At 51.9% G+C, this 22,911-nt stretch overlaps 1 protein-coding gene across 1 annotated transcript; it reads right to left on the bottom strand.

Moving 5' to 3' along the window:
* Nucleotides 1-6,798: 6,798 nt before the first annotated feature.
* On the bottom strand, nt 6,799-19,182 carry Rnf114 (ring finger protein 114). The gene is made up of 6 exons (XM_069989986.1): nt 19,009-19,182; nt 16,231-16,381; nt 12,247-12,353; nt 11,984-12,098; nt 9,514-9,621; nt 6,799-8,426 (listed from the first exon to the last, which is right to left on the bottom strand). The coding sequence occupies exons 1-6, from the start codon at nt 19,146-19,148 to the stop codon at nt 8,361-8,363; spliced, it is 687 nt and encodes a 228-aa protein (XP_069846087.1). The 5' UTR covers nt 19,149-19,182; the 3' UTR covers nt 6,799-8,360.
* Between the last annotated feature and the right edge of the window lie 3,729 nt (nt 19,183-22,911).

The following is a 22,911-nucleotide window of genomic DNA, read 5'->3' as shown; positions in this document are numbered from 1 at the left end:
CGTCTTCTGTCCCCCCTCCATCCATCCCGCCCCTGCAGCATCTTCTGTCCCCCCTCCTCTCCCTCCCTGCAGCGTCTTCCATCCCCCCTCCGTCCATCCCTCCCCTGCAGCGTCTTCCATCCCCCCTCCGTCGATCCCTCCCCTGCAGCGTCTTCCATCCCCCCTCCGTCCATCCCTCCCCTGCAGTGTCTTCCATCCCTCGCTCTCTGCTCTCTCCGTCCTTCCCAGCTCCACCACGAGTTGTTCAGTTCACTTTCCCCCACGTGCAGTGCACTCCACTGCTGCACTTTTTCACACTTCCCCCTCGTGCCCTGTGCCTTCTCCACCTCCTCCCAAAGATACACATGAGTGCACCACACATAAGGTAGAATCATCAAAAAAGAAAAGAGTTTCGGGACTGGGAAGGTGGCTCAGTGGTAGAGCGCTTGCCTTGCATGCCTGACACCCTGGGTTCCATTCCTCAGCACCACATAAGCAGAAAAAGCCAGAAGTGGCACTGTGGCTCAAGTGGTAGAGCGCTAGCCTTGAGCTGAAGAGCTGAGGGACAGCGCCCAGGCCCAGAGTTCAGGCCCCACAACTGACCGAAAAAAAAAGATTTTTTCTTTTCCTGTCTTGGGGTTTACTTCGATGCATATTGTATCATGTAAACACGAAGAGGTGTGTAGATGCCACGCCTGTGTGATTCTGAGTATCCTCTTTTGGTCTCACTGTGTGCACATCTAGAATCCTGTGTAATTGCTGACATCGATTTAAATGGGGGGGGGGGGGAGAGCCAATCCTTTTTCTTCTTTTCCTTTTCTCTTTTGAGTGGCAGGTGACCTGTGGCCCAGGGAGGCTGTGGCTGTCTCGGAATGTCTGGAATTGCTTCTCGGTGCCATGAGCCCTGGAGGCTGTGAGCAACACGGCCAGCGCTCAACTGTAAGGTTCGTCCAAAACGGCGCATCGGCGTTGCGCACGGGACGGACCTGCAGCCGGGGACAGGCACAGACGCGTCCCTGCATCCTCACCACGGTTACCACGCCGCGCAGCACCGGCCCTCACACGCAGCAACCCTGCGAGGGGTGTTTCTTGTCAACACAGGGGTCCTAGTGGCCTCTTTGGGCGTCTTGAAGTCTAGACCCACGTTCTTGGAGTATGAGGGGGGAGTCCTGTCCTCCTGGCCTCTGCCTCCCAACAGAACTGACTCCCCACCCCCACCCCCATATATAATTTTAAATTTATTTTTATTTTTGGTTACAGCTCTTCAGCTCAAGGCGAGTGCTCTACCACTTGTGCCACAGTGCCATTTTCCATTTTCTGAGTGGTTTATTGGAATCATGGACTTCCTGCCCAGGCTGGCTTTGAACTGTGATCCTCAGATCTCAGTCTCCTGAGTGCTAGGATTACAGGTATAAGCCACCGATGCCTGGCTTGTGAGTCTTTTTTTTTTTTTTGGGGGGGGGGGTCCAGTCGTGGGGCCTGAACTCTGGGCCTGGGCGCTGTCCCTCAGCTCTTCAGCTCAAGGCTAGCATTCTACCATTGAGCCACAGCGCCACTTGCGGCGTTTTTCTTTTTGCTTGTGTGGTGCTGAGGAATCGAACCCAGGGCCTCAGGCATGCAAGGCAAGCGCTCTACCACTGAGCCACCTTCCCAGCACTGGCTTGTGAGTCTTAAATGCAGGGCCTGGGCACAATCCCTGACCTGTTTCCACTCAAGGCTCAAGGCTAGCTCTACCACTGAGCCACAGCTCCACTTGTTTTTTTGGTAGTTAATTTGAGATAAGAGTCTCGAGGACTTTCCTGCCTGGGCTGGCTTTGTACCACAATCTTCAGATCTCAGCTTTCTCAGTAGCTAGGATTACAGGTGTGAGCCACCAGTGCCTAGCTCCTTTTCATACTTTGAAAGATGGTCAGCTACTTTGAGCCACAACTCCACTTCAGGTTTTGTGTGTGTGTGATTAATTGGTAGAGTCCCACGCTTTCCTTCCTTGACTGGTTTTGAACCATGATTCTCAGATCTCAGTCACCTGAGTAGTTGGTATTACAGGTGTGAGCCACTAGTGCCTGGCTATTTTCCTATTTAACATATTTACTTTAATAGAATTTTGGGGGTGTAGAATAGGGTTTGAAACCAGGGTCTCACACTTGCTAATCAAATGCTCTCATTTGAGCCACGTCATCAGTCCTAATTTTATTTCTTCTTCTGAGACTATGTAGTCAGGCTGGCCTTGAACTCAGGAGCCAATGGGTCAAATCTGGTTCTTAGCCAGTCACTGGTGGCTCATGTCTGTAATCCTAAACTACTCAGAAGACTGAAATCTGAAGATCACAGTTCAAAGCCAGCCTTGGCAGGAAAGTCCCTAACCTTTTCTTTTCTTTCTGTCAGTCCTGGAGCTTGAATCCAGGGCCTGGGCACTGTCCCTGAGCTTCTTTTGCTCAAGGCTAGCACTCTACCACTTGAGCCACAGTACTACTTCTGGCTTTTTCTGTGTATGTGGTACTGAATAATTGAACCCTGCTGGGGGCAGGTGCCCGGGGGCAGGGAGAGGGTTTGAGGAAGCAAAGGTGACAGGGCCGCGAGCCCCAAGCCTCTGAGTTTCAGCCAGTGTTCTTTGAGACTGAGGTCTGGCTAAGCAGCTCCGCTAGCCTGAAGCTTGAGATCCACTGGCCTCCTGAGGGCTAGGCTCTAGGTATATACCTCCACACCCGGCTTGCCGACAGAAGGGGCTTGAACTCTGGGCTGAGGGCTGTCCCTGAGCAACATTTTGCCTCGGGGTAGCCCTCTACCAAAAGAGCTCCAGCTGCACTTCCGCCTTTTCGGTGATTAACTGCAGATAAGAGTCTCTGGAACTTTGCTTCTGGGGCTAGTTCAAGCCGAGTCCACCAGAGTTAATTTGGCTTGTACCCAGCTGAGAGATTTTTTTTTTTTAGTCGGTTGTGGGGCTTGAACTCAGGGCCTGGGTGCTGTCCCTGAGCCTCTTTGTGCTCAGGGCTAGCACTCTACCACGTGAGCCACAGTGACACTTCCAGTTTTTGAGTGGTTTATTGGAGATAAGAGTCTCAACAGGGACTTTTCTGCTGGGTCTAACTTCAAACCACAATCCTCAGACGTCAGCCTCCTGAGTAACTAGGATTAATCCTCAGACGTCAGCCTCCTGAGTAACTAGGATTACAGGTGTGAGCCATCAGTGACCAGATAGGATATTTTTTTTAAGTCTATTCTTTTTAAAATTCATTTTATTTTTTGTTTATGTGGTACCTTGGAATCAAACCCAGGGCCTCATGCATGCTAGGCAAGCACTCTACCACTAAGCCACATTCTTCCTAACCCTGACAGCATTTTGTGTGTCTGTCAGTTGTAGGGCTTGAACTCTGGGCCTGGGCGCTGTCCCTGAGCTCTTCAGCTCAAGGTGAGTGCTCTATCACTTGAGCCACAGCACCACTTCTGGTTTCTGGCTAAATGGAGGTAAGAGTCTCGCAGACTTTCCTGCCCAGGCTGGCTTCAAACCATGATCCTCAGATCTCAGCCTCCTGAATAGCTAGGATTACAGGTGTGAGCCACCAGTGCCCGCTTGGTAGAGCACTAGCCTTGAGTAAAAAGAGTCCTGAGACAGTGCCCAGGCCCTGAGTTTAAGCCCTAAAACTGACCAAAAAATTCAAATGGGAGACCAGAGGCATGGCTCAAATAGTAGAGAACCAAACAGCTGTGAGAAAGCCAAATGATTCATGGAAATGGGATTTAGACAACTCTAAGCTATCCTATTTTAGAGCTGCTTTTTTTTTTTTTTTTTTTGCCAGTCCTGGGCCTTGAACTCAGTCCCTGAGCCTCTCTGTGCTCAAGGCTAGCGCTTTACCACTTGAGCCACTTCCTTTCTGCTTATGTGGTACTCAGGACTCTAAGCCAGGCTTCATGCATGCTGAACAGGCACTCTACCACTAAGCCACATTCCCAGCCTGTTCTTCCTATTCTTGATTTTATTTTTTTTGTCAGTCATGGGGCCCTGGGCCTGGGCGCTGTCCCTCAGCTCTTCAGCTCAAGGCTAGTGCTCTACCACTGAGCCACGGCGCCACTTCCTTCCTATTCTTATTGAATGCAAGAACACGTTTAGCATGGGTAAGGAGCCGCAGCAGAGTGAGAGCCTGAGGTAGAGTCTTGCCTACTGAGGTCCATGTCATTTGATGCTGCTGTCATCCATTCCCAAGGGGGAAGCAGAGCACGCAGGCCACACCTGCGGTCACCGCGGTCCAGCTTCCTCTCACTTATCTTGGAGATAGGGTGCCAGATAAAAGAGGTCAATTAAATGTGAATTTCGCAGGAGCAGCACTAGGACTTTAGCATAAAGTTGCATAGAACATTACTTTACCTGAAATTCGGATTTCACTGGCCCCTACCCAGAAACTGGATCTGACCTGCTATCACACAATCTCCAGCCAGTCAGCCACCTGCTACCTACAGGCAGTATCCAGAACCTTCCAGAAAGCTCTTCCTTCCTATGACGACCCTTGTAGGAAGGACATCCCACCTACAGCCAGGCTTGTGAGTTCCTGAAAGTGGACAGTCAAGCTCACGCCTCCATTCCCATGACCAGGAACCCCCCCCCCCCCCCGTGCAGTTCCGCCCCCTCCCCGCCCCTCCCTCCCCCATCTCGATGGTGTGGCCCCGCTCGCTCTATCTGTGGGGTTTGCTTTCCTTCACCTTTCTCTGATGCAGCCGTCAGGCACTGGCGGAGATGTGTTTATAAAAACGTTCACCCCTGCGCTGTGGAAACTCACTGGAAACAAAAGTTGCTCTGTCCTTACCGGAAGCACCACGCAGAGCCTGAGAGCATGTTAACTGGCCAAGAGGCTGGTGGGTGCCGAGGAGTTTTCTGGTGCAAGGAGTAGACTGGAAGAGCAGCTTGAAATGTTAGGTTTCAACCAAAAACACGGTTTAATGGTTTGTGGTGATGGTCTGTCTCTGAGGCTGGGGGCTGGGCTTCACTTTCATTTCTGTTTTTTTGCCAGTTCTGGGACTTGAACTCAGGGCCTGGGCACTGTCCCTGAGCTGCTTTTGCTCAAGGCTAGCACTCTACCACTTGAGCCACAGCGCCACTTCTGGCTTTTTCTGTGTCTGTGGTACTGAGGAATTGAACCCAGGCTTCATGCATGCCAGGCGAGCGCTCCACCGCTGAGCCACCTTCCCAGGCCCAGGCTTTCCTTTCTTCTTAGTCCTCTCCTCGTAGGTTATTTTTCCTTTGGGGAGTGGGGGCTGCAGGCACTGGGGGTTGAACTCAAGCCTGTCTCCTTCCTGCTTGGCTTTTTGACTCAAGTCTCTGTACCACATGAACTTCTGGCTTTTCACTCATTAATTGGAGATAGGAGGCCGATGGACTTTCCTGCCCCAACTGGCTTTGAACCAGGATCCTCGCATCTGAGAATTCTGAGCAGCGAGGCTGACAGAGGAGAGAGCTAGGTGGGTGATGGGAACAGCTCCCGCTAAAACAGCCACTTTGCCCAATAAGGAATGTGTAGGTTTGGCCACAATGAAGGCAAGTCATTTTGCCACTGCAGATAACATGCTCTGTGGCTTGTTCTTAGTTACAGGTCACTGCCAGTTATGGAGAGATTTAAAACAAATGACCCAAGCTGTTTGGGTGTCAAGCCCTGGAGTCACTCTCTGCACTGGCTTCAGTGTTCCCGGGGAAACCTGTGCCAACTGGCGGGCTAACACCCCAGTGCACACGGCACTGAGGCTAGGCGGGGACCCCGTCTGCTGGGCACCCCCTCCGCCGGGCCTCCCGCCTGGCTCTGGGAACCCCCCACGGCCGCCTCGGCGAGAGGCCTCCAGTGAGCTGCGGGCTTCAGCCTGAGCCCGGCTCTTCCCTTCCTGACCTAGAATGCTTCCGCCTGGCGAGGGCCGCACTTAATGTGTACAAGAGGCACAAACTGCAACATTTGGACTTGTAACCAGAGTCCAGGACTCCAGTGACAGACACTGGAATACAAAGAGGGAGGGGCCGGGCGCTGCTGGCTCACGCCTGTCATCCCAGCTACTCAGGAGGCTGAGATCTGAGGATCAAGGTTCAAAGCCAGCCCTGGCAGGAAAGTCCCTGAGATTTTTTTTGTTTTTTTTGGGTCCAGTTGTGGGGCCTGAACTCTGGGCCTGGGCACTGTCCCTCAGCTCTTCAGCTCAAGGCTAGCGCTCTACCACTTGAGCCACAGCACCACTTCTGGCTTTTTTCTTTTTGCTTATGTGGTGCTGAGGAATCGAACCCAGGGCCTCAGGCATGCAAGGCAAGTGCTCTACCACTGAGCCACCTTCCCAGCCCAGTCCCTGAGATTCTTATCTCCAGTAAACCACCAGAAAACCGGACGTGGCACTGTGGCTAAAGTGGCAGAGGCTGGCCTTGAGCTGAAGAGCTGCGGGACAGCGCCCAGGCCCCGAGTTCAAGCCCCCAGGGAGGGTGTGGTGGAGACTGGAGGGGCCAGGCTCAGTCCTGGCCCATTTGGCCCCGGCCAGGTGGTGGAGACAGCTGGGCAGCACTGTCCTCTGGCACCATCCTTGAGAGGTGGACCCAGCCATCTGCCTGGCTCCAAGGTGGGGGAGGGGGAGGAGGAGCTGGGGGGGGAGGGGCTGAAGCACACCAGCACTGGGGGTGGGGGAAGGGGGGCTGGGCCTGTTTTCCAGGAGGCCTAGCTGGCCAAGCGGCCAATGCTGTGGCCAGAAGCCGGGCTGTGGGACAGACGGGAACTCCCACTCAGTAACTACCTCTGGAGCCGGCCACCGGACCCCAACTTGAGCAAATGGTATTTAATGAAAACACGCATTATAGCCTCCCAGTTGGATAAATTATGAAATTTATTTATACTTCACCTTTTAAAGGCCAGAACAAATTTCGCTTTCTGGAAAATCACCTTATTAGAAATACATGAAGTGCACTTATACAAGGAGGAAGTTTCTGGACCACTGGGGAGGCAGCTGTGCTCTTCTGGGCCCTCGGATGGAGGCCCCGCCAGAGATTACAGTGACACCATCTTTCTGGTACTAAGTGTAGGAGCAGCAGGCTCTCCCCTAGTGAGAGGGAGAGCAGCCCCCCTCCCCGCCCCCCGCCCACGGCCCTGGCCCCAGCCAGCTCCTACTCCCAACCCCAGCCACGGGCCACACCTTCCATATTCAGCCTAGAGATGTGAGACATGCAAGAAGGAACCCAACCCGCTGCCCCCTGTCCGGTGCAGGATCTTCGCCTGCCTGCAGATGGACACCAGCACTTGCTAAGCTGGTGCAAGCGTCTGGAGTGCAATGAAGCACGCTCGGGGGAAAGCTGCTCTTCTTCCCTGTGCTGCCCGGCGGTGCGGGCAGCGGTCCCCCATCAGAGGGCCCCCTGCAGGCTTGGGGACAAGAATGTGAGTGCCCTTCCCTCACCTGACCTGGCACCTGACCACCTCCCCACTTAGAGACGGCGCACTCCAACCTGCCTGACCTGCCACCCGGCCCTCACATACATGCTTCTGCTAGCCTAACCTAAAAAGGCGCCATGCAGACATTTAAGATGGAACCTGCACATTCTAAGGGTGTGCAAAAAGCACAGGAAAGCTGGGCACTGGTGGCTCACACCTGTAATCCTAGCTATTCTGGAGACTGAGGTCTGAGGATCACAGTTTGAAGCCAGCCCAGGCAGGAAAGTCCATGAGACTTATCTCCAATAAACTACTCAGAAAAATCCCGCAGTGGAGCTGTGGCTCAAATGGTAGAGCACCAGCCTTGAGCAAAAAGAAACTCAGGACCAGCGTCCAAGCCCAGAGTTCAAGCCCCAGGACCAGCAAAAAAAAGCAGCAGTACAGGCCAATTAATCAAAGCTTCCAGCATCAGACTGCAAGAAACCCAGAAATGTCCATCCCCAGAGGGCTGTTCACAAGCTTTCTGGGGGCTCCCAAAGACCCCCCTGGGAAGTTCCAGCCCGTCTGCCGTGCTGCGCCACGGCCAGGTTCACACACCCAGGGATGATACAGGGGACACTTGTTTTGTTGTGCTATTCACGGCCAAGAGAAGGTCCTGGCTGGCTCGGAGGACCTAAGAGATGAACATCGGGTGAACACACGGGAAACAAGAACATATGGAGGTAAAAGCTGGATTATTCTACAGAACAGGAGGCACAAGTTCCAGGAAGCAGCTGAGGACCAGTAAGATGAGGCCATGTGACAAAGGGGCTCACTGTGGGAAGACGGCCTGGCAAGAGCCCCCGAGGACAGGGGCTCCAACCTGGGGACCCCCTTCCCGCCAGCAACGCCCTGTCCCTCGGCCCGGCTTGTCCCAGGTGTGTCATAGGGAAGGGGTAGGATTCAGAGGTCTACACTCAGCACGCAGTGGAAGCTCTACACCACGAGACAGATGGCAAGGACCTGCTACTGATCCACGAGGGAGCGCTGCAAGACCTGGTTTATCATGTCCTCTTCATCCACATCATAATCCTGGGGAAAACAGACATGGGGCCTCTGAGAAGAGTCTCACTGAGTAGGACCTTGGGGCCACCAGGCCCGACCACACCTGCAGTACAGCAGAGAACTGGCAAATCACTTCATTCTTAGCAAGATGACGGAGGCAGGGACGGCAAGCGCTGGTGCACACCAAGCACCAAACATGCCTCCCTTAGCTCGTGGGAGCCAGACACACCCAGTTCTGTGCTGCTCCCAAGTGCTGGCCTCGGTGTCCAGTAGGGAACAGGGCCACACTGTACAGCAGACGCTGTACCAAAGCCAATCTTCAACCACACCGAATTACAGATGCATGACAGTCAGCACGCCTGTCTGCAGCATGGACGGAAAGTGCAGTTATCCCGCATCTGCGCTTCAGACAGCATCAGACTCACGACGAATATGCTTTATGACAATGTGGGAAAGAACTTTCTTCCCACATTCTGAAACACCGCCGTCAAGAACAAACATTTAAGCCAGACACCGGCAGCTAACGCCTGTCATCTTAACTACTCCGAGATCTAAGGATCACAGTTCAAAGCCAGCTCAAGCAGGAAAGTTTGTGAGACTCTTATCTCCATTAACCACCAAAAGGCGAGCAGTGGAGCTGTGTCTCAAGTTGCAGAGTGAGCAAAAAACAGTGCTCAGGCCAAGTTCAAGCCTCAGGACCAACAGAAAAAACAACAAAACAAAACAAATACTGGGAGTGAAAGCCAAAGTGGGGGCTTCATAAATACCTCATTTTCCTAAGGGTAGAAGGAAGAGGGACGATGAGGGAGCTCAAGTCCTGGGACCAGCATGAGCAGCCACGCAGGCGCACACACGCACACGCACACATACACGCGCACACGCACACGCACACACACACACACACACACACACACACACACACACACACACACACACACACACACACACACACACACACACACACACGGAGACCAAGGAGCACGCCTCACCGTGTCTGCCTAGATGACTACACATCCCACCCGACGCCTCAGCACGTCGCTCACAGCACTGCCGCGCCCCTCCCATAGCCACAACCGGACTGGCGTGTCACCACGCTGGGGAGGGCCAGACTTACCACAAACGTGTCGTAAGAAAACTGGTGCCGGCGCTGGATGTGCTGAATGAAGTTGGCGCTGCGGTAGCTGGGGTCCCCCCAGGGCATGGAGGCACAGATGGGACAGACCTGTCCGTGAGGAAGAGGCATCTGAGACAACGCACTGACCTCGGCCTCCAGGGCCAGCGCCTGGCCCCTACCTCCCAGGACACACTTCCTGACACCGCAGCCCAGGGTCTGGTCACTCATGGGGGTGAGCATTCCAAACCACTGCACAGCCGGACGACAGTGGCTCATGCCTATAATCCTAGCTTCTCAGGAGGCCAGGATCCAAGCATGGCGGTTCCTAGCAGCCTGGCAGGAAAAGTGCATGAAACTCTTCTCTCGAATCCATCACAGAGAAAGCCCCAAGTGGCTCTGTGGCTCCAGTCATAGAGCGCTTAGCTTTGAGCAAAAGGGCCCAGGCCCAAAGATCAAACCCCAGGGCTAGCAAAAAACAAAAACAAAAACAACGGCATTGTGAGGCTCCAGCTCTAGGTAATGGGTGGAGTAAGAAGGCGTGACCCCGCCCTTGCTGAAGCCCTGCTGTAGTCAGAGGCCAGCCCTGCGGAAGGCCAAAAACACAGTCTTCTAACCTAGCACAAAGATGGGCTAAAGGCACCCCGAAACCAAGGAACAGATGAGCGAGGCCAGGGAAGTGAAAGCAGCCTGCTTGCCATGTGTCCTGATGCACAAGTGCGCACATGGAGCGAGCAGGCTGCCCGTTCTCTGGGCTGCCCCCTGGGCCTGCTTTCCTCTGCACCCCTGCACGGCAGCCCCGTGACCCTGTGCCCTGAGCACAGGCAGCAAGGGCACTTTCTCTCATGCCAGGCAGCGCAACCCCCCAATTCTCCTCCCACCCCCCGCCCCCCAGGTCTGGTGCAGACTTCTCTGAGGCCGTGGCAGAGATCTAGGCAGCTAGCTGACAGGACAGGCATCATGGCTGGGCACTGGCCCCTCCCACTTCCTGAACCCAGGCTCTGCTCCCAACTCCTGACTTCAGGCAGCACTTGGAGCCTAAGTTCAGATTGCTCATCTGTGCTAGAACAGTGGACGCTGGCCCGGGACACAAATGCTCAGTGTTCCTCGACTCATCAACTGCCTCCCCGAACCCAGGGCAAGTCACTTGATTCCAGTTTTCAAGTCCACAGAATCTTTGCCTTCCTAAACTCAGGGGGGCCCAACATCCAGGCCTGCCAGGGCACCCCTCCCAATTGCAGGAGGAGGAAGGAGTCTGAACAAGACCCCTTCCAATGATCTCCCATCTTCTTTTTTGGATTGGTCAAAGGGCTTGAACCCAGGGCCCGGGCACTGTTGCTGAGCTCTTTTGCTCAAGGCTAGTACGCTACCACTTTGAGCCACAGTGCTACTTCTAGGTTCTGTGGTTAACTAGAGATAAGAGTCTCATTGACTCTTCTGTCTAGGCCAGCTTTGAACCATGATCCTCAGACTTCAGCTTCCAGAGTGGCTAGGCTGGCTGGCATGAGCCTCCAGCTTCTGACAGCCTACTTCTTATACAAGGACCTAGCTACACACAAAAAAAGCAAGTAAATTTTACCCAGGAAAAATAGCAGGGGCTGGGAAGGTGGCTCAGCACCACGTAAGAAAAAAGAAAAAAGCCGGAAGTGGTGCTGTGGCTCAAGTGGTAGAGTGCTAGCCTTAAGCTGAAGAGCTGAGGGACAGCGCCCAGGCCCAGAGTTCAAGCCCCATGACCAACAATAAGAAAAGAAAGGAAAATCTAAAGCAGAAAGATTGAGTCCAAGAGTTAGAAACCAGCTTGGGAAATATAGCAAAGGCTGTTTCAAAAAAAAAAAGGAAAATGCTTACAAAGTCCTAGATATAATGGAAAACAAGGACCCCAAGACTAGCATCCCATTTCAGCAGATACAGAAGGGAAAATAGCCAAAACCAGAGCTGGAAGGCAGAGCTATGGAACGCTCTCCCCCATCTGCTATCTCTCCCTTCTTCCCTCCAACTCATTTTTTCTTTTTTTTGGTCGGTCCTAGGGCTTGAACTCTGGGCCTGGGCGCTGTCCCTCAGCTCTTCAGCTCAAGGCTAGCACTCTACCACTTGAGCCACAGCGCCACTTCCGGCTTGCATGCAAGGCAAGCGCTCTACCACTGAGCCACCTTCCCAGACCTGTACTTGAGCTTTTTTGCTCAAGGCTGGTGCTCTATCACTTGAACCACAGCTCCACTTCTGGCTTTTTGCTGGTTAACTGGAGGTAAGTCTCATGAAATGTCTTGCCTGGGCTGGCTTCGATCTACAATCCTCAGATCTCAGTCTCCTGAGTAGCTAGGATGACAGGCGCGAGCCACCAATACCCCAAAGTAAAATGTTATTTTCTAGCTGAAGAACCATCAGAGTTCATTGTACTAATTATGCCAACTTTTTTTTTTTTGTAAGTTTGAGGTTTTTCCCTTTCTATTAAAAAAAAAAAAAGTCCCCTTACCACAGGTTTGGTGTCCGTGCTATGGGACAACCTGCAGTGCTCCACCAGCCCTTCCTGGTCAAAGTTCTTCTCGGGGCAGTAAGGACAGGGAAAGGTGTATCGGTTTGGGATGCTCCTGAAAGATGAAAAATGCAACCTCATGTCTGAACTGAACATGAGTGCCCGCTGCCCCCAATACTTGCATTCTTGATTATACTTCCCTCCATTTCCCAAATCCACACACTTGCCGAACATCACCCACTGAGGGAGGCCCCGTCACTCACCTGGGCTGAAGGGATGCATCCTTAGTGGTGGCCTTCACACCTTCCATGATGTAATTCTGGTATTTGGAACAGGTAGCCACATGGGCCCGGATTTTAGACAGGAAGAACTTGATGAGAATCAGAGCCCACAGTTAGTGAGGACCTTATACCAGGCATAGTCCCAAAGCAGGTTGATAAAAACTAGACCTCACCCCCCAGTGTACAGTCTCAGCACCCTCCTATGCTAGCGGACAGAAGCCCTGTCAAGTGTAGGTTTTCCACTCCTGTCCAGGCTCAGATTTCACCAAATCACAATTTCCATTCTGAAGTAATTCTACGGCAAGTTTGCTTTGCTTACAAACATGCTTTCTGCTTACAGTTGGGCTCCAAACCCAGGTATGTGTTAAATATTTTCTACCCTGCACTAAACTCGATCCTCTTCTAGCAGCCAAGAGCCATATTCCACGCTTCTTACAGCACAGAAAAGTGCGCACTGAAGCATAAGAGATAAAGGCTAGTAACCTTGAAAGTATCAATCAGATTGTGATCAATGATCTTAAAAAAAAATTGAAGCTGTGTAATAGTAAGATGAAAAATAAGAAAATAAAACAGAAAACTTCAGGAGTGTTTCTGGGTTTGAGGCCTCATACATGCAAACCATGCGCTCTGCCACTACCCTGTGTATGTGTGCACGGGTGCAGTACTGGGAGCACTGAGGAAGGAACTCAGGGCCATGTGCTCACCTGAGCGGCTCTACCACTCAGCTTCACCTCCAGATGTTTTGTTCTTTTCACCTCTGAGATGAGGTCTTGCTATTATGCCTCAAACTTAAAAAAAAAATTCTTTTAATAATTTTATTATTGCTTATGTGGTGCTGAGGAACTGAACCCAGAGCCTCATGCATGCTAGGCAAGCTCTCTACCACTGAGCCACCTTGCCACCCTCAAACTTCTATACTGGGCAATCCGGTGATAGGTTCATACTACCACATCTGGCCTTTTTTTTTTTTTTTTTTTTTTTGAGGGGAGGGGATGTTCACCTTTGTACACCTTTGCTTACTTGGCTGGCACTCTACCAAAGGAGCCACACCTCCAGCCTTGCTTTTTGCTGGCATTTTGTAGATGGAATTCAGAAGGTTTTCTGCCCAGGCTGGCTATGAAATCTCCATTCTCTGAACTCAGCATCCCGAATAGCTAGGATTACAGATGTGAGTGATGGGTTTCTGGCAACCTTGCATGTTACTAAAGAAAAACTTTAAGAGCCGGGCGCTGGTGGCTCACGCCTGTAATCCTAGCTACTCAGGAGGCTGAGATCTGAGGATCGCGGTTCAAAGCCAGCCCAGGCAGGAAAGACTGTGAGACTCCTATCTCCAATAAACCACCAGAAAACCGGAAGTGGCGCTGTAGCTCAAGTGGTAGAGCGCTCGCCTTGAGCTGAAGAGCTGAGGGATAGCGCCCAGGCCCAGAGTTCAAGCCCCACGACCGACCAAAAAAAAAAAAAGAAAAACTTTAAGGAATGAAGAAACCTATGGAGAAGAAGTTTTTGAAGCAGATACCTGTAATCCTAGCTACTTAGGAGACTGAGACTTAATGATCAAAGTCTGAAGCCAGCTGGGACAGGAAAGTCCGTGAGACTTTTGTGTACAGTTAACCACCAGAAAACTGGAAGTAGAGCTGTGGGTTAAAGTGGTAGAGCACTAGCCTTGAGCAAAAAAAAAAAAAAAAAAAAAAAAAAAAAAAAAAAAAGCTCGGGGACCTCACTCAGGTCCTGAGTTCAAGCCCCAGGACCAGCACAAGAAAATAAGTAAAAATAAAATGGAGAAAGTCAAAAGCATGAAGGAAGGGTAAGTTCTTAGGACATTTTTATTTTAGAATCTTGAGTTTCTAAATTAAAGGAAACCATAAAAAAAAAATCTCCACTCTGGTTCACCAGCTCAAACACTTTCTGACTTCAAGCTGCCAACCAAGGAGTCCCAATTAGAGAGATGGAGCCAGAGACACACAGCCTGGAATAGTGGCCCATAAGCCACACAGTCACCCCACAGAAAGGAATGCTAAGCCACACCCACAGTTAGGCCACTCACTGTAGTGCTGGCTCATGGTAGAGATCTTAGTTATGTGAAGGCCTTGAGCTACATCCCCAGCCCAAGAAAAAAACTGCCACATAAGCTGTCCAACGAATAATTATAAATAATTCACAGTTTCAAAAGTAAAAGCTAGCCGGGCACCTGTGGCTCACACCTGTAATCCTAGCTACTCAGGAGGCTGAGATATGAGGATCACGGTTCAAAGCCAGCCCGGGCAAGGAAAGTCCGTGAGACTCTTATCTCCAATAAACCACTAGAAAACCCGAAGTGGCACTGTGGCTCAAGCAGTTGAGCGCTCGCCTTGAGCTGAAGAACTGAGGGACAGCACCCAAGCCGAGAGCTCAAGCCCCACGACCGACAAAAGGAAAAAAAAAAAGTAAAAGCTGACGAAAAGTATATGATCCCATTGTGTAAAAACAAAACCAATCTACTCGGTGTGTAAATCTTTATATCTACATTTGTCAATAAAAAATTCTCATAATGGGGGCTGGGAAGGTGGCTCAGTGGTAGAGTGCTTGCCTTGCATGCTTGAGGCCCTGGGTTCGATTCCTCAGCATCACATAAGCAGAAGAAAAAAAAAGCCGGAAGTGCCACTTTGGCTCAAGTGGTAGAGTGCTAGCCTTGAGCTGAAGAGCTGAGGGACAGTGCCCAAGCCCAGAGCTCAAGTGCCACAACCAAAAAAAAAAAAAAAAAAAAATGTCATAAGGCTAGGAATATGGCCGGGCGCTGGTAACTTACACCTGTAATCCTAGCTACTCAGGAGGCTGATATCTGAGAATTGAGGTTCAATGCCAACCTGGTCAGGAAAGTCCATGACTCTTAGCTACAATTAACCGCCAGAAAACCAGCCGGAAGTAGTGGGACAGTGCCCACGCCCAGAGTTCCAGCCCCATAACCAACAACAACAAAAAAAAAAAGGCTAGGAATGTGGCTTAGTGGTAGAGTGCTTGCCTGGCAGGCATGAAACTCTGGGTTCGATTCCTCAGTACCATATAAACAGAAAAAGCCGGAAGTGATGCTGTGACTGAAGTGATACAGTGCTAGCCTTGAGCAAAAGAAGCTTGGGGACAGTGCTCAGGCCCTGAGTCCAAGCCCCAGGACTGGAAAAAATAAATTGTCATGAGCCAGGCTCATGGTGGCTCACACCTGTAATCCTAACTACTCAGGAGGCTAAGATCTGAGGATCACGGTTCAAAGCCAGCCCAGGAAGGAAAGGCCTTGGGACTCTTTATCTCCAACTAATTATTCAAAAACTGGAAGTAGAGCTGTGGCTCAAAAGTGGTACAGTGCTAGCTAACCTTGAGCAAAAAGAGCTCTGGGACAGCACCTATGTTCTGAGTTCAGAACCACAACCACACCCCCTTCTCCCCCCCGCCCCCAAACAGTCATGACTTTAAAACCAATGTCATCACTGGAAAATAAGACAATCAGATCTCTCTCTTTCCACAGCAGTTAAAGTGAGCTTGGACACAGTCTTAGTGTCACATGACTGCACACTGACCTTTGCTTCCCACTTCCTTTGGTAAACAGCTGAGTAAGCTGAACCATTAGTTTATCTCTAGTGCTACAGAAAAAGGGTCTCTCCTTCAAATTCACTATAGTAGTTAACTTTTTTGACTAATTTCACTGTATGTTTTTTTAAATATCATGAAATGTCACAGTCTAATTAAAATTGTGCATGTTTGGAAAATGAGTCTTATGGGCAAAAAACTGGGACAATTGATTTCTATGGCTTTCCAAACTAAATCAACTGATGGAAAAAGAAAATGCAGTAAGGTTACAACTCAAACAGCACAGCCATCACCGTCAGGAGGGCGTGCTGTCACCTAGGCACAGTCTGGAGAAGGGACATGGGCAGAGCTCAGGGTACCCCATCTCAGCACGGAAAGACATCGACTCTTCCATGTTCTCCCACATACATTCTTACGGCAGCCATGGCAAGAAGTCTCTGTGCTCTCGATCTGCCGCTCGAGCTCCACAGCTCGGACGCCAGGTGCCAGAGCGCTGCGACACACACCACAGAGAGGTTTCTTCGGCTTCAGACATTCCTGCAGGCATGCAGAGCAAAAGCTAGAACAAGACATACAGAGAACCTCTGTCATGCATTGTGGAGACAAAAAGACAAATGTGGCTCAACTCTTAACAGACACCAATGAAAAATGGACTAAAACCAACTTGTTCCCTGTGCCCAACTCAACACCAAGTCCTTCTAGGACAGACACGCTGCAGTGGGGTCTACCAACACAAACCAAGTGCCATGCTGGCCAGAGGTGTGGCCGAGGTTTAAAAATCTCAACACCTACACCAGAAGAGAAGACTAAGGGTTCTCTCCTGTGGAACAAAGGCGTAGTTCCTACCACCAGGGCTGCTGCAGGGACGTGCGGTGAGCACACATGGAACACACAGTCAATGGGAAATGGTATCAGAGAGGTGAGAGCAAAGCAGCATGGGAACACAAGGGCAGTGGCAGCTAACGGCAGCTGGTTGTAACCCAGGCTGGGGCTGGCAGCCCTCCAGAGGCGGCCCCCATGACCAGCCTTCAGAGGCTGCAGTTGGTGGAACAAGAAAACAATCCCAGGCCCGAAGGCTTAAGACACACAGGCACTTGAGGAAATGATTTTTCCTCAAAAGCCAACTATCCACGCTTCAGAAAAATAACTGGTGCTTTGTGAAGAGAGCTTTTAGTGTGTTTTAAGGCGAGGAAAGATGAGAGGAGACCAAGTGCAAACCCAGCCGGATGACTAAAGCAGGGCTGTGAAGGCCTGACCGCAACACCAAGAAGGATCCAGGAAATGATTCAGGCACGGAGGCAGCGTGACCTGTGACTTACTGAATTTGTTAAAGAAGTCAAAGATGACAGACCTTCCGCCCTGAAGCCAGGCAGGTGGTGACACTGAGATCGGGTAGGAGGAATGGACAGCAAAGCATGAAGCTGCACTGGGCAAGCTGCCCAAGCTAATAGACTTTTACAGCAGCTTTAGCAAATCTGCCAGGAGGGCTAAGATGAGGGAGTGGGAGGCTTCAAGCTCAATTCTTGCTACCAGCAAAGGGAAAAAACAGGTCATCTGCAACTTGATGTTTTACTTTCTCATTTCTCATTTTCTTTCCTCTCAACAACCTTCCTCTATCATTAAGCTATACATCCATGCTGCTAGGCAAAACTTCAGGCCAGGCTGGGTGGGTGGGTGGGGTGTAAAAGGATCTGTTCATTCACCCCTGCGGACAGGGTGGAGGCGAGACCCAAGCCTCTGCTAAGTTCTAAGTGGAGGAAGGTGCTCCCGTTCATTTCATTGATTACACACAGGAAGGGAGTAAGTCAAGGCAGAGCTGCCGGGGGCCCTGGACAGCAGCACGTCACAGAGACCTGACTGTGAAGGCAGATGTGGATATGGATGCAGAGTGCCAGACAGCTGACACCACATGCCAAGCTGTGTGTGGAGGGCAGAGAGCAAGGGCTGTGGGGCTGTGATGTGTGACTACTTGGAGAAAAGACAAAAGCATAAGCAATGGGCAGGTAGGAAAGGCAGACAAGGGCACCCAAGAGGGTACTGAAAAGCCAACCCCAGCTACTGAGGGCAGCCCAGTGTACCCTAGGCATAGCATGGCACAGCTCACCAAATGGTCACAAGCCCCTTTATGACCAAACGATACCCACACAAGCCTGTTTCTAGACTGTGTGTCTTGGGCCAGCTTTCAGTTTCTACTTCCTATTAACACCCTTTCCAGTTCAGCCTTCTCGATGCCCTACCCTTTCTGCCACAGGGCTATTTCGAAATTCCCTTTTCTTGGGCACCTCGCCACCTTCCCTACTCCAGACTGAGGAGGATGGAGGCGTTTGGGGCTGCTACACGCTGCCACAGACGCAGGGCCACCAAACTCCCGACTCCAGTGGGGAGAGCGGGGAGAGCAGAAAGCACGGGGGTAGATCTCAGGGAGGGCTTCCGGTGTGGTCACCTGTCTTCAAGCAGCGCTGGGCTGCGGGAGGTGAGAGCGGTAACCGGTGCTGGGAGCGGGCGGGCTCGAATCTCATCCTGCCCTTTGCCTCCCGCCCCGGGACGGGTTCAGCCGGCTCAAAGAAATCTGGAAGAGTGCTTTTTGATTGGGTCAAGAGTTTCCTAACCGTGAATGCCCACCCGCCCCGGGGCGCACTGCATCTGCCCCGGGGCAGAGCCACCAGCCCCGGACCCCAGCGGCCGCGCAGTGGGCACCGGGGTGGGGCCGGGGCAGGACGCGAAGGGGTGCGCCCCGCGAGGAACGGGCCAGGGGAAGGGGTGGTGGCGGAAGCGCACGGAGGCTGGAGGGGCCGTGGGCAGCGGAACTGGCAAGAGGCCGCCTCCCGCTGGACAGCGCCCGGTGGGCGGCGGGCGGGGAGCCCGGCCGCGCCTCCGGCCCGCGGGCAGCAGGCCCGGGGAGCCCCAGCCCGGGGGTCTCCGCCCCGGGTGGCCCCGCCGCCCGTTTCCCGTTAGAACGGCCGGCAGAGCCGCGGCCCGGACGCCGCCGTGCGCTCGGGGACGGCCTCCCTGCCCCGGGGGGTCCCCGGCCCGCCGTTCCCGCAACTCCAGGGCGCGGTGCAGCCCCGGCGGGGCGCCCCGGGGGGCCGCGAGACCCCCGCTGGGCCGCCGGGGACCCCGCCGCCGCCGCCCTCGCACCCGCCCGTCGGGGGCCCCGCTCCCCGCCCGGCCGCGCTCGCCGCTCACACGTGTCCGCAGGGCACCTGCACCGGCTTGTCGTACACCTCCAGGCACACGGGACACGTGAAGCGGCCCAGGGGGTCCGCCTCCGCCGCCGGCCGCGCCAACGGCGTAACGCCCTCCCGACACTGCTGTTGCGCCGCCATCTTGCCGCCGCTGAGCGCCCCGCGACGCGGAGGAGCCGAGGGGGCGGGCCGGGGGCGGGGCCTGCGCATGCGCGCGAGGGCTGGGGCGGGCGCGGGGCTATGTGATAGGACGGGCGGGGCCGTGGGCGGGGCCAAGCCGGGGGTGGGGCTTTCCCGGCCCAGCCGCAGGATGTTGGGTGACCCCAGCTGGTAAGACCTAAAAAAAGAACCCAGTACCTGGTGCATGCGTACGTGCACAGTACAGGGTGCACACCCCACGCTCCTCACCCACAAAAAGCGTGACTAAATGAACGTGTACCGTTTACATCGTTAAGTTTGGGGGTAATTTGTTACCCAGGAACAGACTAATAGGACTTTCTTATTGGGTATTAAGTGTTCTGCAGTCCTTTGTTCTGGTTTTTACTTTTCCTATTTTTGGTTCTGGGGTGTGAACTCAAGGCCTTCCCATCTGCTCACCTCCTCACACAGCTGGGTGAGCCTGCCACTAGCCCAGCGTTTTTCTGCTATTTTGGAGCTGGAGTCTTGAAGACTCGTTCTGTCCTTCTGAACTGTGTGGGCGCCGCCCTGACCTACCTTTTCTGTTTCCAAGATTTTATTCTGTAGAGCTGTGATGTCCAATACTTGTAGCTGTGTAAGTCCAGTTTATTAATTTTTTTGGCAGACCCAAGTCCTTGTATACATTAACAAGTGCTCTACCACTGAGCTACACTCCTTACGCCTAAGCTGAAATAGATTTAAGCTGGCAAATTAAAAGTTCAATTATTCGAGCACTGGTGGCTCAAGCCTGTGATCCTAGCTACTCAGGAGGCTGAGATCTGAGGCTTGTGTTTTGAAGACAGCCCAAGCAGGAAAATCTATGAGACTCTGATCTCCACAAAAGTACCAAGAATTGGGGCTGGGAAGGTGGCTCAGTGGTAGAGCGCTTGCCTTGCATGCATGAGGTCCTGGGTTCGATTCCCCAGCACCACATAAGCAAAAAGAAAAAAAGCCAGAAGTGGCGCTGTGGCTCAAGTGGTAGAGTGCTAGCCTTGAGCTGAAAGCTGAGGGACAGCACCCAGGCCCAGAGTTCGGGCCCCACGACCGGACCCAAAAACAGTGGACATACAATGATCGAGTCTATATGTCTATTTACATATAGCATTCCGCTGGCCATCACTTAAGATACGATCATTGTATGTCCACTCCTGGAACACAGGGTGTTCATTGTGCCTGTTTGTTTACTACTGTATCTTCAGCTTCTAAAACAGAAGTAAATTCTTACTCTTAAATATTTGCTAACTCAATACAGAGCTATTGTAGAATGATTTGCAAAACCTCTCATTTGTTGATGTTGGGTTTTTTTGGTCAGCCATGGGGCTTGAACTCAGGGCCTAGGCACACTGTACCTGAGCTTCTTTTGCTCAAGGCTAGTACTACACCACTTGAGCCACAGCGCCACTTCTGGCTTTTTCTGTGTATGTGGTGCTGAGGAATTGAACCCAGGGCTTCATGCATTGCTAGGCAAGCACTCTACCACTAAGCCACCTTCTCAATCCAACTTCTGTTTTGAGTAGTTAATGGGAGATGAGTCCCACAGGGACTTCTCTGCCTGGGCTGGCTTTGAACCACAATCCACAGCCTCTTGTGTAGCTAGGATTACAGGTGTGAGACACGGGGGCCTGGCTGTTTTCTTTTTGTGCCGGTTCAGGGGCTTGATTGAAATCAGGGCCTGGGCACTGTGCCTGAGCCTTTGTATTTAAGGCTTAAGGTCCACTACTTGAGCCACTTCTGGCTTTTTGGTGGTTTGTTGGAGATAAAGAATCTCAGACTGTATTGCCAAGGCTTGGCTTCAAGCTACTATCCTCGGATCTCCTGAGTAGCTAGGATTACAGGCGTGAGCCACTGGCGCCTGGGCTGCAAAACCTATTTTAATGAAAGTTTCATTTGGATACTGAGTAAATGGATACTGACTGATATGGTGTGTGCCTTTTGAAAGGCAGGCCGATCAAACTCAGATTTGCACTGCACTATTGTCTCCCAGCATGTGAGACTTTCAAGGCTCAAACTGCTCAAACTGAGAAGGTCCCCAGACAAACCAGGATGGACTGACCACCTGTGGGATGGATTCCCATTAGGAAGGGACACAGGGACCTGGGTTCTAACCTGAAAGGCAACTTGTTCTGCATCCTCTTATGTCCCTCAGCTCTCCACCAACTTCTCATATCACCTTTTGGTTTTGTCTTGGTTTCGTTTACATATTGAGATAGGCTCTCCCTGTGTGGCCTCAAATTCATGATCCTCCAGCCTCGGTCTCCTGAGTTGTGGTCTTACAGGTGTACACTACCACACCTCGACTCATGCATCACATAAGTAAAATTAAATGGTACATTAGGGATAGTTGAGATTAAGTAGAAATGAACTCAATCTCCAGATCATGAAACCCTCAAACTTCAGGGGTTTTTCAACCTCAGGACGCATGTAAAGACTTATATGAGTTAGGCAGAATTCACCTCATTATGAATGACTACATCGTAAACCTTAGGAGCAGATCAGTTCATCTTGATTTCAGCAGACTCTCCAAGCAGGGACAAAACCGTGGGAGTCAGGTAGAAGAGACTTCCACTTACACCACTAGGCGGCACACGAGTACCTTAGGCTCCCCTGGCCCGCAGAGTGAGCGTGGCTTCCTTCCCTTATTTCCAGTTCTCCCAGAAGTGTCCACTGCTCAGCTGATGGCTTACTGTGCTCAGCCAGCAAATAAAATCAAACATCATCTCAGCTTGTTACAACTTTGAAGACACTGGCTAGGTGTCTCCACGATGCACTGGCAACACAACCAAGAAGACTGGGCATGGTGGTACATGCCTGTAATCACAACACTCAGGAGACACAGGCAGGAGGATCATGAGTTAGAGGCCAGCCTGGCTACATAGAGAGGCCCTGTCTGTCTCGCACTAAAATGCTTTCTAGGCTGTGTCTCGGCACATGTAAAGCCCTGGGCTTGAGCCCAGCACTGAAAAAACAAATGAATAAAAGGAATCATGGCCAGCTTGTGTTGAATGCTCACTTTCTACTGGGTGCCATGTTGCACATCACTGAGTGCAGCACTGCACTCATTTTACTGGTAAGGAGAAAGAGGCTAAACAGACAGGCAGTTCACCCTACTTCACATTCAAGACAGCGTGTCTGGGAACTGAACTCTGGCCCTTTGGCTAGGAGTCTCCAGCTCCCTCCCACTTAGAGAACATGTTGCTAAGAGACATCTTGGGTGTGGCTTTCCTAAATCCAAGGTGGCTGGGCTCCAGTGGCTGAGCCTGTCATCCTAGCTACTCAGGAGGCTGAGATCTGAGGATTGTGATTCAAAGCCAGCCTGGGCAGGAAAGTCTGTGAGACTCACCTCCAATTAACTACCAGAAACCAGAAGTGGTGCTGTGGCTCAAAGTGGTAAAGCTCTTGCTTTGAAATGAAGAGCTCAGGGACAGCAAGCACCCAGGCACAGAGTTCAAGCCCCACACTGACAAAAAAATAAATAAAATGAAAATTCTAGTCTTTCCCAACTCCCTAGCTGAGACTATGCCTTGCCCATCTCTCTACTACTATTTCCAGTGCCATGTGGAACAATCCAGTCCAACCCTATGAGCTGAATCTCAGCTACAAGAGTTACCTTTAGCCTCAAAGTGGTTTGAAGATTTTGAAGCCATTAGCAGTTGAGTTTACATTTAGGGACAGAAAGCTTTGTTGTTGATTGTGGGGCTTGAACTCCGGGCCTGGGCGCTTTCCCTGA

This window comes from Dipodomys merriami, unplaced genomic scaffold, assembly GCF_024711535.1.
Source record: "Dipodomys merriami isolate MVZ:Mamm:240054 unplaced genomic scaffold, mDipMer1.0.p SCAF_39, whole genome shotgun sequence".
Classification (NCBI taxonomy): domain Eukaryota; kingdom Metazoa; phylum Chordata; class Mammalia; order Rodentia; family Heteromyidae; genus Dipodomys; species Dipodomys merriami.
Note: the sequence above shows the minus strand (reverse complement) of the source record. Positions and strands in the feature narration are given on the sequence as shown.